This window comes from Venturia canescens, chromosome 3 (genome assembly GCF_019457755.1).
Source record: "Venturia canescens isolate UGA chromosome 3, ASM1945775v1, whole genome shotgun sequence".
NCBI classification, from domain to species: domain Eukaryota; kingdom Metazoa; phylum Arthropoda; class Insecta; order Hymenoptera; family Ichneumonidae; genus Venturia; species Venturia canescens.
In genome coordinates, this window is record NC_057423.1 from 7,944,929 (window position 1) to 7,960,824 (window position 15,896).

At 41.0% G+C, this 15,896-nt stretch overlaps 1 protein-coding gene across 1 annotated transcript; it reads left to right on the plus strand.

Annotated features, from left to right (window-relative positions):
- Positions 1–142: 142 nt before the first annotated feature.
- Positions 143–13,675, plus strand: LOC122407600 (uncharacterized). Its single transcript, XM_043413921.1, has 5 exons — positions 143–250; positions 12,101–12,371; positions 12,636–12,792; positions 12,957–13,115; positions 13,267–13,675. The coding sequence occupies exons 1-5, from the start codon at positions 211–213 to the stop codon at positions 13,417–13,419; spliced, it is 780 nt and encodes a 259-aa protein (XP_043269856.1). The 5' UTR covers positions 143–210; the 3' UTR covers positions 13,420–13,675.
- Positions 13,676–15,896: the final 2,221 nt, after the last annotated feature.

Genomic DNA, 15,896 nt, shown 5'->3' on the forward strand with positions numbered 1-15,896 from the left:
TACGCGAGTAAAATGCGCGTATGTATGTGTGCGTGTGTGTATGTGCGTGTGTGTGTGTGTGTCGGTGATGGGCACGCGGAGAGTTATAATTTGCTGTGCTCGGGAATGCAGTGGAACAGATTCCCTATCGAGATTATTAATCAGTGTGGCATCGTCGAGGAGCGTTTGCAGCGCCATCTTAGATCTAGCTCAAAGAAGAAGAAGAAGAAGATGCGGCGAGGAGGACTCTCTCGTTTCCTCGATAGTTTCGGTAAGGAGAAAAGAAGGTAATAAAACGGTAACACGAGTAATCCCCTCGTGGGGATTGGTATAAAAACGCGAGTGAAGTGTGGAGGAGTGAAGCGAGTGAATAAGAAAAAAGGGATCTGCATTCTGCACGTTCGATCGAGGATGCGTATCAGAAATAATTGAAGCGAAGAGTATACACGCGCGTACGTAAGAACAACAAGAGCAACAACGAAAAAAACTGAAATATCGGAACGCTGTATGTGGAATAAGTTATTTCGAGATGACGAGAAAGGGGAAAAAAGGAGGAGAGAACTCCCCGGGTACAGGCCAATATCCACAATGAAATTGCCGACCTTGAAGCGAGAGTTGTGCGCGTATGTTTTCATGTGCGAAGAGCAGTGAGCCCGCGCCGCTGGTCTCTCATCTCGAACAGAAGACCTTAAGTGACGCGTCGAGTGACGTTTCATTAACACTCGTGTGCCCGCTGAACTCGCGCGTGTGTGTATGCGTGTGTTTTAGACGCGATGCGGCCCATCGACGAAACGGACCGCGATTATTCACAGGGTGTACCGAAAGTAGCATTTTTGAGTCGTCGATCGCGAAGATCGTGCAATTTTCAATAAAAAAGTATTTGGAAATTTTTCTCTGTGACGAACCGTTCGGAAGATATTCGTCGATCAGTGACAGCCAATGGGCTGCGGAGCGAAAGAGGCGGAGCGAGCCCCTACGCCCCGCCTCTGTCGCCCCAGCCGCGCGCCCCATTGGCTGTGGCACTAAACCGCGAATATCTTCTGACCAATTGGTCGTACAAAAAACTTCCCAGGGACTAATCTTTCCAGATTTTCACGATCTTTCCATCCCGCAAATCGCAAATACAACTTTTGATACATTCTGTACATTCTCCCCAGAAAATCCACTTTGTCGTCCGGGATGAGATCTCTCGCGTGTACACACACGCACACACAAGTATAAAATACAATATGGAAGGAATGTCTGGCAACGGGGCGTTGTTATAACGAAGAGAACGCACTCTCGATCTCTTCAGAGCGGAGATCGCAGCCGTAGTTAACTGGACAGGGGGAAAAGGACGTGCTCAATGAGTCCGAACGCGCGTGTTACGATGATCCCTCAAGGGGCGAACGTTCGCTCGTCGCCAGGCAGGCTCGTACGAGCGATATGCACGAGGCTCCGAGGCGGGATCGAGGAAATTATAAGTTCCATGTATTCCCCTCGCTTTTCATCTTTCTCCCACGTTAATCGAGGCGCACAGAAAAGTCTTGAGGGTTGAAAAAAAACTTTGAAAATCAATATCGCGTACAGCGGGTCGGAAAAGTGATTAGAAATCTTGGCAGTTTCTTGTGGATGGAAAATCTGTTGGATTAACCGATGCGAATGGACAGAGGGGGGGAGCAATGACAGGAGGACGCGAAGTCTATCGAGACGAGTCTATTAAATCGGTAAAAGCGACACGAGACGCGGCAAGCGCTTCTTCCTCATCGTCATCCGCGCGCACTCTTTTATTTTCTTCCTCTCCTCGTTCACCCTTTCCTCTCATTTTATTTTCTTCCTCCATGGTTATATTAGCATTCCCTGTCGTAAGTTATCTCCCCCGTGACAGCGCATGCGCATACAAGTGTCTTTCTTCGTGATACCTTCTGACTCGTTCCTCCTCGTCCATTTCTTGTCTCTCGAGTTTTGTTTCTTCTTTCCCGCGACGTTTTAACGCTCGTCTAAGCTCACATTTTCTCAGCGGGCAGCGAAAAATATTGGAGATTTAACGTACAGAGTCTCTCCCCGACCCGTAGACGCACACGCCTCTTCATAGACCAGGCGAAATCGTCAATTTCGTTAGCAGCTCTTAATGATAACGATCTTCTCCCAGAGTCCCAGTATTTTTGAGGATCAACGTTTTTCCTCCGGAACGTAGACGCAGCGCTCCCTGCGCGCGCTCGCGTCCACCTTTTATGGCCGCAACGCGGAACATTAATTAACATCTTTCGCAGCGGCTGGAATGCACCATCAACCCGCGGGGAAATCCTTCGGCTGACCGTTGACCTTACGATTTTATTTCCTCCGTCAGATTTCTCTTCCTCTAATTTCATTCCTAAGCCCATTTCACCTTCGAGCTCATTCGCGTTTAACTGAAAAACGATCGTTTGAAAATATACACGAAGCGCGTTTTTCCATTACGTCGAAACTCCTTCACGGAAGCATCCTCAGATTTTTCACTCCGATGCAATTCAATTAAAATGATTTTTCAACGAGTTTTATATCTCCTGGTGGAACGGCGCTTCGCTTCTCGAATTTCACAACGTTTGCAAGAAAAATCCTCTACGTTCTCGAGGCTCCAGGCTTTCCGAGAAATCCTCATGCAACCCTTCAATCCCAGTTCGTTTATTCTCCTTTTCTTTTCTCAATAGATCCCAACCTGGATGCCCCTCCGTCTTCGCTAAATGTACGTACGTGCGTATCAACCTTTTACTTCGAACTGCGTGAATCAAGATGGGATTTTACGTAATGGACAACCAAGCAACATCTTAATTAGGAAAATAATAAAAACAGATATAAAAAAAAAATATCGTTCAGAAGGAAAAAAGGGATTGAAAAAACGACGTAAAAATAGTCGCGCCCGCGAGCCCGGCACGGAGCATCCGTTTCTACAGATCCCGGGTGGAGTTAACGGGCGGTAGTTGCATTCTCATTAACGTCCTGCTGCGGCTTCTGAATACGCGCTTCGCTTATTTATTTATATCTGTATATACCACGTATACGAATGAGAATATAGTATTGAACTGCGGTTAAACTTCTTAAGGACGTTTTGTGCGTACAATCCCGCCAAAAAGTGTTCAATTCCGCCGAAATTTCTTGATCGATTGACCGATCGAAACGATAGCAATCGAATTAACGATCTTATCGACGAAGTCTACGCGAGTGAAGCTTCGCAGAAGAACGCTTTCCTTGGGAACGTGCCAAAAGGAGAAAATTAGAAATTGCTTGAGTAGAAAAAATGTTTATTCGTCAAAATCAGCAGCTTTTGAGCGGATCATCGAGGTAAATGGAAATATTAATTCCCAGTGTTAACGCTGCTGAATTTTTTGAAGTGTCGAAAACGGAAAAAAACTTGAAATTTTATGTTGTCAAGTTCTGTGGACTCTCATTCCGAATACGATTCTCCCGAAAATTAGCACTTTTTGCCAAAACTCAGGGCCAAGGGATCCTGCGTAGAAAGGCTTTGAAACACGAGAGTGTACAGTGTTTGATCTCGACTCTTTTCTCGGAGGGAACTATTTATCTTAAAGCCTCACATGGATTCGCGGAAGGTGCTTCGAAGATCGTAACGAAGCTCTGCTTCTCGGAGTAATTGATTCTTACAAAAACACTATATTCGCGTTTCCACGTACCGATTGAAAATGATAAAAAAAAAAAAATGAAAGAAAAAAAACATAAAAGGCGAACGACGGCTGTCCGAAGAAGCTCGGCTTCATTTTATTAGATTTTATTGAATATTAATCAGCGTCGTTCATTCATTGATATTTCATTAAGACATTAATGCGCGTACAAGTGTTAAATAATTCCATGGATTTCCTCGTGTTGGTTCGTTCGCGAGAGGCATCAAAACCGAGAAGAAATGAATAATCGTCCCAGTAAATCGAGCTCGTACAACTAAATACGTTCAAACGATCTGCCATTATACGGAAAATATATCCATGCGATGCGCCCACCAAACACACTTATAATCTCGATCGAATCGCGTGCCAATGAGATGTCCACGAGATCGTCTAATTATCGTCAAGATTGAGTGTCCTCGTTACAGTATTTTCATTGAGGCTGCACGAGATTATTTAATCACGAGGTCTCTCCGGGTGCGGGGCAAGAAAATATTAGCGCATTTACGTTATTGAGCATTGAAATTATCAGGGAGAACTAAATATCGAGTGCGTCAATAATAAAATGTTTTTTTCAAAATCATTCATTTTTCCGTTCGATCTTCGCCAAATTTATTGACCGATTTCCCGTACGTTTTATCCGTTTCAATCCTTTCATCCGACGTTTCGTTCGATTCCTTCCCGCATCATTTCGACTTTTGAAATCTCGCATGCACCGTATTTTTTAGTGGACTTTATTCCCGGTCTGCCGGAGGCAAAAACACTTTAACCAAACGCAAAGGGCTGGGGAGAAAATTCGAAAAAGAGCGGGAGGACCTTTTGCACGATTATTTCTCTCCCTGCGCTCGCTCCTGAGCAACTTCTAACGACTCACTCCGTGGGCAATAACTATCTTATACATTCACATGTTCACTCGCACAAGAAGCATGCGCGCTTGTGTGCGCGCCCATGGAAAACGAGAATCATATACCTCCGGTGACATAATTAATGTCTCTGGATCCTCGTAATTGCAGCTGGCTCGAGTTCCCAGAAAATTGATGATCTGCAACGCGGGTGCACCCTCTCCACCGCATATTACTCCCTTTATATACATACACATTCCCATTCGACGAGTCTTAATTGCCCCACGATTTACTCCCCTATTCCGGCAGCTTTATTATCGAAAATTTCTACGCCTCCAATCTTTCTGCTTAACCTCTCTATTTCTTCTCCTCTTCTTATTCTTCTTTAGAAATTTTTTTTATTGCAAAGATTTCGATGCGGCATTATCCTCGAAGGAATCGAATTTTTATATTATTGAAGCCGAAGAATTTCGGTTCGATTACTTGGGAAAAAACGTTCTAGATTTGTGAATTCTGGGAAAATATTTTTCGATCGATCATCCGAAGAATAAATCGAGATAAAAGCTGAAAAAAATACGATTTGAAGATATTTTCCCATGGTGTGGAATAATTCGTGATAAAACATTGCTAAATTTCGACATTTGAGGTAGTTTATGCAAAAGAAACTGTAAAAAATAGAATTCGAAGACACTTTCGCATGATGTAGGATAATTCGTGATAAAACGTTGCTCAATTTTGACGTTTACCTCGTGCACGAAACGATTTTATTAAGAAAGTTTTGAAATTTACACAGAGTTTAAATGCGTAGTTGACTGACACTCATATCAAATTTTGAAAGCTTATCGGTTATTTCGATAAATGTGTTTAAGTATGAAAAAAATACACAGGGTTGTAGGGACTATGCGTTAAAAAACGTTTATCTTTTTATACAACGAACCAAGTTTATGAAAAACGTACACAATAATAATGAAGTATATAACGAAGGTCTGGGAAAAAATTCGAGACGATTGTCTTACTAGTAATCAAGAGACGCGGTAGCGGCTCGACGCCAAGTATTAAAAGAAAAAACGAGAGTGTAAAAGAAAAGTCGGCGCGAGCCCTGCCGCACTCTTCGCGAATATGTCGATTTATGACGTCATAACGTTTTTCAATCCGTTCTCATGGACAAACCATTGTAGTTAAAAATCTGAAAATTAGTGATGAATTTTTTTCAATTTTTAAAGATATATCACGTTAAAGATTGAACAAAATTGGTAATGAGTACTCGTAACCTCACATTTGCTTATTTCGGCATTTTGTTTCTTTTTGGCTTGGCCCATTCCTGCCACAGCCTTCTGTTTTTTTATTAACACTTTTTTCTTGATCCATTTCCCTTTGTGTTTCCCCTTTGCGATCTCTAAAGCGATTTTTTGCATAAAAAACTGAAGTATTTTAGCCAGGGATGATTGAAATTTTGGGTTATGTCGGTCATGGATCCCTGTTCAATTTCATTCACCAAAAAAATGAGTTGAAAAAATGTATTTACAATTTTGAATGAATAACTCTGACATTAATGTAGAGTGATAATATCTTTAATTAGGAAGTTAAAATCGAGCCAATTTAGACACCCATAAAATAAGATCCTACCTTTAAAAAAGTCATTAAATTGATGCCCTGGAAAGCTTGAAAAACCGTGCAATATTTGTTAAATGATTGAAAAAAGAAATCTTAACATGGACTGTAAGTGGAGAGTGCGATCGGTACGAGGACGACGACAAGAGTGGCTTGATCTCGAGTCTTAAAAAGAATAAAAGGAAAAAGAGAGGCTGAGGTAATCGGGCATTTTAACGAGATAAATCACTCTCGTGGCTGCGTTATTTTCGCACGTGCATGACGTCGTTGCGGCTCGGTGAACTGACCGAGTCCTGCGCCGAGTGCTTGCGAGAGACTTTCGTTTTTCTCGCGTCCAGCCAACACGTTCATACATATGTGAAATAAACAAAATAATAATAATAATAATAAAAAAGGAAATGCAGCAAAAGAAAAATCGTAAAAAAAATCGTGTTATCCAAGATAAACGATTGCATGCCACAGAGTTATGTTACCTGAACTCCGCGCGAGCACACGTTCGAGCGTATATAATACAGCCATTGCTCGCTCGTGCATTTTTCGCATAACCGTTCTGACCCCCACGACCCTCGAATTTCGCATGCATTCCGCAGCTCCAAATCCACCAACTCGGATTGCCTCACCGAGAGAAAAATTCGTCACTTGATTGAAAAATAAATGAACAATCGCGAATGTTTTCTCGTGGAAATCGATTCTCGGTAAAACGGAAAACAAATTTTACTTTTTTTATCGATTTGATGAAAAAGTGAATTAAACGTTCCAGAAACCATTCCAACGTTCTTCGAGCTTCGAAATGAATTTCATTCGCCAGTGACGTTGCCAACATTTTCACGTTAACAATTTCGTTCTCGTTATTTCTCAAACTTCCGGCCAAAGCGAAAGAATCGTAAAATTGAGGCGTTGCTCGGCTCCTTCGGGGAGTTGCGTCTACCAGGATGTTTTTATTACGTCAGGTCAGTAACGAATAAGCCCGCCGCGCTTCTATATATGCACGCGCAAATGCGATGTGACAGCTACGTTTTGTCCGAATTCATTCGCCGAAATGAGAATCCTCTCACTCCCAACTTTCTCGCACCTTTCTCGAGAGCTCGTACGGTAGGAATGATTAAGCGCTTGACACTTCGCTTTTTTTTCTCTCTTTTCCAGTATGAAACGTCTTTCTGCTCCTTTTTGTCAGTCTCTTCAATTTTTTTCTAGAAATTCTTTATTCTCGAGCTCCCTCTCGACTCTCGAAGACAGAAAAAATGTTGACGTTTCAACTTCGATGCGATTCGAGAGACAAAAAAACCAAAATTTGTTCATTCTTTTCGTTTTTGACTCTAGTTTTCGATTTTCCTTATTTTTCTTCTCTTCCAAGCTCCTTCGTTGCTCTTTGATTTATTCTTTTGGAGTCCCGTTACGACGAAGATCGGGATTTCTAGAACATCTTTAAACGGAGCCACATACGCGGCTTAATACTTTCGATTGCTCGATGCTATACTTTCGTTTCGATCCGTCATGCCCGGATGATCCAGCACGCGAGTTATTTCCCATGCTGCATGTACATCTGCAGGCGCATGAGTGTGTGTGTGTGCGCGCGCGTGTGTTTCGGATTTTCGTGTTCATGGCGGGCATTTACGTAACCCCGGCAAAAGCAAGAGGCCAAAAGAAAATAAAAAATGATCGTACGAAATAAACGAGACAAATGTGCGCACGCCCCAGCCGATTTATCTCGGGATATTTCATTCGATGTAATTATTTCACGTGTAATTAAAGTGAAAATTCAATGCTCGATATCACCGCGTGAAACTTTTCAATCAATCGCTGCTGACCCACGGATTAAAACACACTGCGCACAACAACAATTGAATTCAACCTGTAATTTTCGTGTCAATACTCACCGATCGATTCTTATCTATTAAGGGGGAATATCAGTGTGAAAAAAGAGCTTGGGCGCAAAAGAGCTTCTGTATGGTCCAGGGATAGCAGACTAGTCGGTAAAAACTTGCTTTATATTAATATTTAAGTTACATCATTCAATTTTATCCTCTCAAAACTTTAGACGCGTTTTTCTCGGAAGCATGTTTTTTGACCTGGTTGACAGCATAACTCTGTCAAATTTTGCCCAGTCGACTTCATTCGAAAAGGATCCTCTCCAGAAAACTTATCGCTGTTGTCGCATCGTAGAGTTTTTTTAAATTGTTGACTCTTTTATTAACAATTAGCTGCAAAATTTTTGTGTAAAATTCGATTTTTTATTAAATGGGCGTCATTTTTTTCTCATGAAAATTTTCAAATTTCCTACGATGCTGCGATAGCTGTACTATTATAATTTTATAATCTTTTTGAATTTTTTATTTCTGTGGCTTTCTGTGGCACTTGTGCTGTCAACGGTCGGGGAGTCTTTTTTCAAGGTGCCATTTTACGAACGCTCCTCTGCTTTAAAATGTACTAAAAATTGAATAAAAAATTTCCTCATATATTTCATTACTTCAATAATAATTAATACACAAAATTTCAAATAATTTGATCGAGCCGTTTTGTCAGAAAAAAATTCCTAACATGTACCTCATTTTTCAGCCTGTCACACTGATACCCCCCCTTAAAATTTCCTGCTCTCTAATTTATACTCATCTTCGTCCATTGCATCAATCGAAAAGTTCTCGCGTCAACTTTGTCAATAGAGAAATGCACTTTGACTCAAATTTTCACTGCTCTTCGTTGTTTTTTCTCAACAATTTGTGAGCCACCATTGAAAACTCGGAAAATCTGACCACCAAAGATTTGCTCATTGCCTGAAGCCACTGGTAAATCAATGATAAAAATTGATCCAATTTTTTCAATGAAAAAATGCACTTGGACTCAAAATTGTACTTTCTTGTCGTTTTTTTACAGCAATTTGCAAGCACCATTACAAATTAAAAAAAATAAAACACCAAAAATGAATTTTAGTAAAAAAAAACACATTTAAAGTCGGTGATAAAACTTCAAATATTTACAAAAACTCATTACTAATGATGCACGCATGAAATTCGAGTCCGAAGAAATAGAGAAAAAAGGGAAAATTTTCGTAACCATAATTGGAATTTCAGAAAAACCAATTTAATGTTATTGTAGCAGTAAAGTCCGAATTTTATGATTTTTTGGTTAATTAATTGGCCAATTAAAGTGACCTTTAGAATGCATTGTAGGAAAACAAGGTGATCACGAGTCGAGTCGTACAGTTGGTGGCGATAAGCTCACACGTATAAATCTTGGGAGTAACAAGTTCATTGGAGATAACGAGGGGAATAAAGGGAACAGAGAAAATGATTTTTCGCGGGCTGGTCTGTGGGGGGAAGGCTGCTTCCTGGTATCAGAGCGAAAGGGTTTAGAGTTTACGGTGCTGTGAGCACAGCGCCGTAAACCGGATAAGTGAGTGAGTCGAGAAGGCGAGGAAGGACGAGGGGGGAAGAAGCAGCAAGAAGATCAGTGGATTTTTCGTGCACACGAGCGAACCGACGCGAACTCAGAGATTGGCCATTTCATAGTTCGTACGGTTTTACTATAAAATCGACGAGTGGACTTTGTTTCGGTATTACATGGACATTTATTTTACGAGAGAGGCGCGCTGCTCTGCGCGCCATCGAGAAACGAGCTTCGCTGTACAAGGATCAAGATCCTTGTGGGATTCTGACCTGGCTCCATACCGTTCTCACTTCCGCCGCAACTCTTTCCAGACGGACGTTTATAAATCGCTAAAAAACACGTAAGCTCCTTCCGGCACCTCGAATCATAACGTTGTTACACAAGAAACAAAAAATTCCACTTTCAGAACAGGATTAATGTGCTCGAACAATACTCGCTCGCTCTCCTCTCTCTCTCTCTCTCTCTCTTGCTCTCGCTCCACATCGAAATCGTTGGAAAATAAAACCTACGATTAGTGCAGGAACGTTGCATAACGCTCTCGAAACAGCAGAGTTAATAACTCAAGTTAGGGCGATAGCTCCTAACGGTTTTTAACGACAGGAAGATCGCCGAGCCGTCAACATGTGTATCACTAGATACAGAAATTTCTTATATCGGGTGTCCGAAAAGTCACACTAGAAAATCCGAGCGTTCGCTCCGGTGCGCCATTCTGAGGAGCAAAGTCCTTCGACATTTTTCTCTCCGATGCGTCGTTCATTGTTCAATCATCAAATTACCGGATATCTCGTTAACGATTAATCCGACGGAAAAGTGGCTGAGGACTTTTCTGTTCAGAATTGCGAGCTCTACTCGAATGCAGACTTTTTGGGAGCCGACTTTTCGGACACCCTGTATAGAGTCATCGCGACCGAAGGCGATCCAACGCCTGATTCGCTCCAGGCGAATGTGTCGGTCGATAAATCATCGAAAATTTCGGACCGCCGATCCCGAACTATCTGGACGTATCAAGAAATTCTGACTGAGAGATTCATTTTTCTCGAAATATTTTAATCTTCGATGGAACGTCAGCTCTCGACGGGGTTTTTGAACCAGCAAAATATGCCGATTCGAAACTGTAAACATCGTCGACCAATTATCGCGTTATTCGCGATACGAACTCGTGAAAAAGGTCATTTGCCTGCTCGGCCAATTAGCCAGTTCAGCGAAAGTGCAATTTTCTTTTGCAATGTTTCCTCAAACCTTCACTTTCCTTCGCATTTTCAATATTCCGAACTGCTTTTCTTGCGGAAACTCTCCTGGAATGTTGAAAATGATTTTTTTCTACAACTCCATCGACGATCGAATTATTGTGGACAGAGATAAAATCTGAAGTCGACAGAATCGAGGGATCGTCACTTGTTAACGAGTTGAGCAGGAGGAAGCGCGATGTAAAATTATTTCGACCGATGGTCGCGAATTAAGCCGTTGAAATCGTGGATAACCGCGCGGGTTCAATGTCAAACATGATATTTTCTCAAAATTCAAGTAATTTGTGCAGAATGCTTTGAAAATGAAGGATGAAACGTCAATGGAGGAGACGAAAGTGGCCTGTGAGGCTAAAACCGCTCCTGGAAATAACGACTGCCTCGAGAGGTTACAACGCGAGGTGGACATTTGACAGTTCTCTCAGCCCGCACGAAAACCTCGTTGAATCACTAAAACTTTAAGTACTTTTATCAAACTTTTCCACCCCAGGCTCTCAGCTGCCTTAATTCATTCCCAAACAAAGTAATCGAGCTCAACACTCTGATGGAAAATCATATGCCAAACTCGGTAAAAACCTCGTCCGATAGTATCGGTTTGATTGACACAACCAGACGATTGCCCCGATCGCGATCGATGAGCTCAACCATAAGAAATTGTGACGTCACTTCTTCCCCTGACACCGAAGGTAAATTATCGGCAAAAATTCATTCAAGGTAGTTCGTGCACGAAAGTTTATGAAAAAGTAGACAATAACAATGAAGTATATAACGAAGGTCTGGGAAAAAATTCGAAACGATTGTCTTACGAGTAATGAAGATACATTACGTTAAAGATTGAACGAAATTATTAATGAGCACTCGTATAACCTCAGATTTGCTTATTTCGGCATTTTGTTTCTTCTTGGCTTGGCCCATTCCTGTCACAGCCTTCTGTCTTTTTATTAATACTTTTTTCTCGATCCATTTCCCTTCGCGTTACCCTTTGCACTCCCTAAAGTGATTTTTTATATAAAAACTATAGTATTTTAGCCAAGGACGAATGAAATGTGGGTTCAGTCAGTCAATTGTATTGTAATTGTAATTGTATTTGTATATTATATAAATGTATATTGTATAATTTTGTATAATAATTGTATAACGTATAATTGTAATTGAATTTGAATTTGAAACAAATGAAATTCTGACATTGATTTAGAGTGATTACATCTTTAATTAGGGAGTAAAAATCGATCCAATTTAGGCACCCATAAAATACGATTCTTCGGGCATGATCTACCTTAAACAGAAAGTGAAAAAAGAATTATGAAAAAATTAAAAATTATCATGAAACACGATGAATTTAACAGTTCAAACGAAACGTTTACCAACTCGATGACTTTTTTTTCTACGGTGTAACGGTTTCCAGATAGATTGACGCGGTATCAAGCCGATCTAGGATCAGTGACGAGTTATTATTCCCTCGCATCGTACGACCGGAGTCGTACCCGTCATGGCATTTGTAAACGGAAGTATTACAGATTTCGTGGCATCAAAGGTTCGACGATACGTCGTCGACCCGGACCGCTTGGTCAACTTCTCGTATTCATTGCGAGCAAATTGGCGGTTTGTACGAGGGCCATGGTCCTACTTCCGTCTTGGTACATATTCGATCGCATCATATCGATTTTTTTTCAAAGGTGAGAACAAATCAGCTTTTCTCAAACCGTCGTCACTCGATCAATCAAATATCTGAATCTGGATTAATAGCCAACCAAATAGTGATTAAATTCATTTCAGTTTCGACCAGTTTTTCATTACCTTAAATTCGTTTTTAGTGGAAATTTTTTAAATAATTTTTACTGCAAGATTTCAACAGAATCGAAATGAGCAATCAAATGATGATTCTTTTCTTTTTCTCTCAATTTTTAATGACGGAAAAATATTTTTCTCTTCCGGTACAGAAGGCAATTGAAAAACGCACAGTGCGGACCATCTCTCGACTGGAGCAGTTCTGTATCTGCTCGGGTCCAGACTCAGAAAGAAGACAATACGGAAGTTGGCAATTTTATAAACGTCATGAGACCTTCCGCCGTCCAGCTCATTGCTGACACAACGATCGTGAGTTTATGAATAAAATTGTTGAATTTTTTATTCGGAATCTTCAATGAGAAATGGGATTCGTAAATCAATTGAATGTTTTTAAAAAATGCAAAATTAGAGTTTTCGTTCGAATGAGGTTTTTACTCGCTTTTTCCGCTTTATCATTTCGTTTTTTGCTTCAGCTGAAGCGATGGCTTCAAGCAGTTACTCTGACCGCCAAACCGCCGTCCCCGGAACTCGTCAGCGCAACGCGAACCACGGAAACCATCGATTGCTGGGCGTACGAGCTCTTTTTTCATCTCAAATATCTGCAAGTCAACCGCGCTCGTAACGTCGAAAAAGTAGGACGAACAAAAATGAGCGAATACGATTTTCTACGATTTTTCTTGTTAAAACGACTGAAAAAAATCTGTCAAAATCACTTTTTCCCCGTCTCACATTTCGAATACTATTTTAATGATATTTCTATACGAATGTGTGTAAATTTCAAAGGCATCCGGAGTCGAGGAGCCTTCGAGAGTGGACGACGAAGTGACCCACATAAACCTCTGGCATCGATTAGTTCAGCTTCGGGACAACTACATTATTCTGTACGAGACATTGTACGACGAGCCAAAGATTCACGAAACGATGCTACCGACCTAAAAAAGAAAAAAGCCAACTGAAAGGACACGAGAAAAGAAGAAAAGAACAGGCAAACGTTTTGTACGATGATAAATCGTTTGAAAACTCTGTGAATTGATCTTATCATCCCGCTTCTTATTTACCATTGATCGTATCTCGGGAGTCTCGAATGTAGCACAATGAAAAAGAAAATAAGCGAACAAAAAAACGAACGGGATTCCGAAGCGAAAATTTTGAGACGTCGAATAAACCGGCTGAGAAAAACAGTAGAAAATAATTGAAACGATTTGATTTTTCCAACTATTTTTGAGGACTTGCTCGACGAAAATTAATAGAAAATTGAGATTTTTCTCGAAATTTTTCCCCCTCCATAATTCTCTCATTTTTTTCTCTCTCTCTTTCCCATTATTTTTTGCCTTCATCGACAATCTCAGCCGTCAATCCACACCCTGGTAAAATACAAGCCGTAACTTTCTTATCTCTCGACAAAAGTATCATTGCCGATCTCGAGAAGGATAGAGAGAGAGAGAAGGAGCCGAGGAGGAGGCGGGGAAGAGGAAGAGAACGGGAAAAGAGAACGGGAGCGCGGGAGGAGGTCCGTCAAGAAAAATCTCCCGTCGCGGGTGATATTTCGACACGACCTAGCCAACACACGAGATGCGGAGCCAAACTCTCCGACTCTCATCTGACACGGTGCGCACGCCATCGTTGCTGGCTGTAACATTTATAAGTCAGACGGGGAATATCGTGATCCCTGGTGAAGGTACATTATTGTCTCAAAGTTTTGCAAGCCTCCGGAGTTAGTTTCTCATTTTGGAAAAACAATCGAGGAACGTTTGACGAAAAACCAATGATTTCTTACCGAATAAAGACTGAGAAAAAAGATTATTGAAAAAAATCGAAAACTTTCTTATAGAATTATGGAAATCTACGAAATTGTAAACATTTCTTGAACATTTTTTTTTTTTTCAAATCATTTAATTTTTTTTAGCAACACTATTCGTCGAAAATGTATTTTCGATCATAGTATTTCCCAACTTTTTGAGCACAGTGTATGTCGAAGCGAACGAGGCTCGTATCAGGATCGAGACTCGAGCGATCTCATGAATACGATCCTTCAAAATGATACACGTATATACGATATTATACACATTTTTATTCCTCCCTAATCGACGTTGCGTCACGACATATTCTCTCGAATCAAACGATAAATCCAATGGAGCATTAAATTGTACCTTAACCCTGGCGATCTTCCAGCTCAAAATTCATCACGTAATCAATCCCTCGCGTTAATCGAATGAAGAAAACGAGAGTTCTCGAATCGTCTTATAATAACGACGAAATATTCAAATTTCATCGAGTCAATAAAAGGCGATCGTCGCTCTCAAATTCGCTTCTCAACTATCCTCCGTACCTTAAAATCGAACCACCGAAATTACAACAAAAGGTCAAAAGTAAAAAAAAAAAAAAATTTTCCGAGTACTTGCGATGGAAGAACGATGAATAATTAAAATTGTATTAAAAAGGAAAAATTACTAGCCTGAACAGTTTTTCTGTTCCAAGTAGAACAAAATTTTTAAAAAATATCACGATTCGAGATCGTATTGAGTCCTGATGGGTCTGAAATCTCACAAGTGATTCGACTCCATATCTCGTGGCTTTGGAAGGCATGGCCGGATGCACTTTCGTTCGACAGCTTAGAAGTATCTGACGAAAAGGGAGACTGACAAGCACGTTAGTAAAGAGAGAAAAAAATAATAATTGAAAAAAAAAGGAAGAGAGAGAGAAAAGGAGAAAAAGCATGAGAAAAAAATTATTATTTCCCTCACGAGGACGAGAGGCCTCCACACCCACGATATTAAAAGGCAAAGCGTGTGTTTCCTTGTGATTCTCGCTCTCGGGCTCCCATGCATGCGCCCGAAGGTTCGTCACGACGAGAAAAGTTTGCAGAGCCAAGTCAGGATAGTCAGGAGCTCCGTAACTGTTTAATCTTTTAAATATATACATACATTTATGTAGGATGAGAAAGTCAATGTTACCTTTGCAACGGAACCACGGGAACTATGGCGAACGAAGAGTTGAGACAAGGATAAAATGTGGGAGCCCACACACGACGACATAATCGACAGACGTGTATAATAATAAAGCAACGTGCTCTCTGCTAGGATTACATCCGAGTTTAATCGTCAAAGAAACAGGAGTCGAGATCCAGCAACATTCCTCAATCCTCACGAAGTTATTACCATGATTATGGGCTCAGTATTCGAAATATCGATATGGAAAATAGACGGTCGAGTAGCTCGTGAAATTTCGAAGAGAAAAGTCTTTGGGCATTTTTCTGTGCGACGGACCGTTGTCGAGATATCAAGTGATTAGTGTGAGCCAATGAGAAGGCGCGTGAAGCTCCGCCCACTTGAGGCCTACAGCGAAGCGGATTGGACGTTACTAATCGGTCGATATCTCGTAAAGGGTGCCACTGAGAAAAAAGAGTTTGAGAA

Coding starts and splice junctions, on each gene's coding strand:
- LOC122407600 (XM_043413921.1), top strand. CDS start 211: ATGCGGCGAGGAGGACTCTCTCGTTTCCTCGATAGTTTCG. Junction 12,793..12,956: donor TCATTGCTGACACAACGATC/GTGAGTTTATGA, acceptor TTTTTGCTTCAG/CTGAAGCGATGGCTTCAAGC. Junction 13,116..13,266: donor GCGCTCGTAACGTCGAAAAA/GTAGGACGAACA, acceptor TAAATTTCAAAG/GCATCCGGAGTCGAGGAGCC.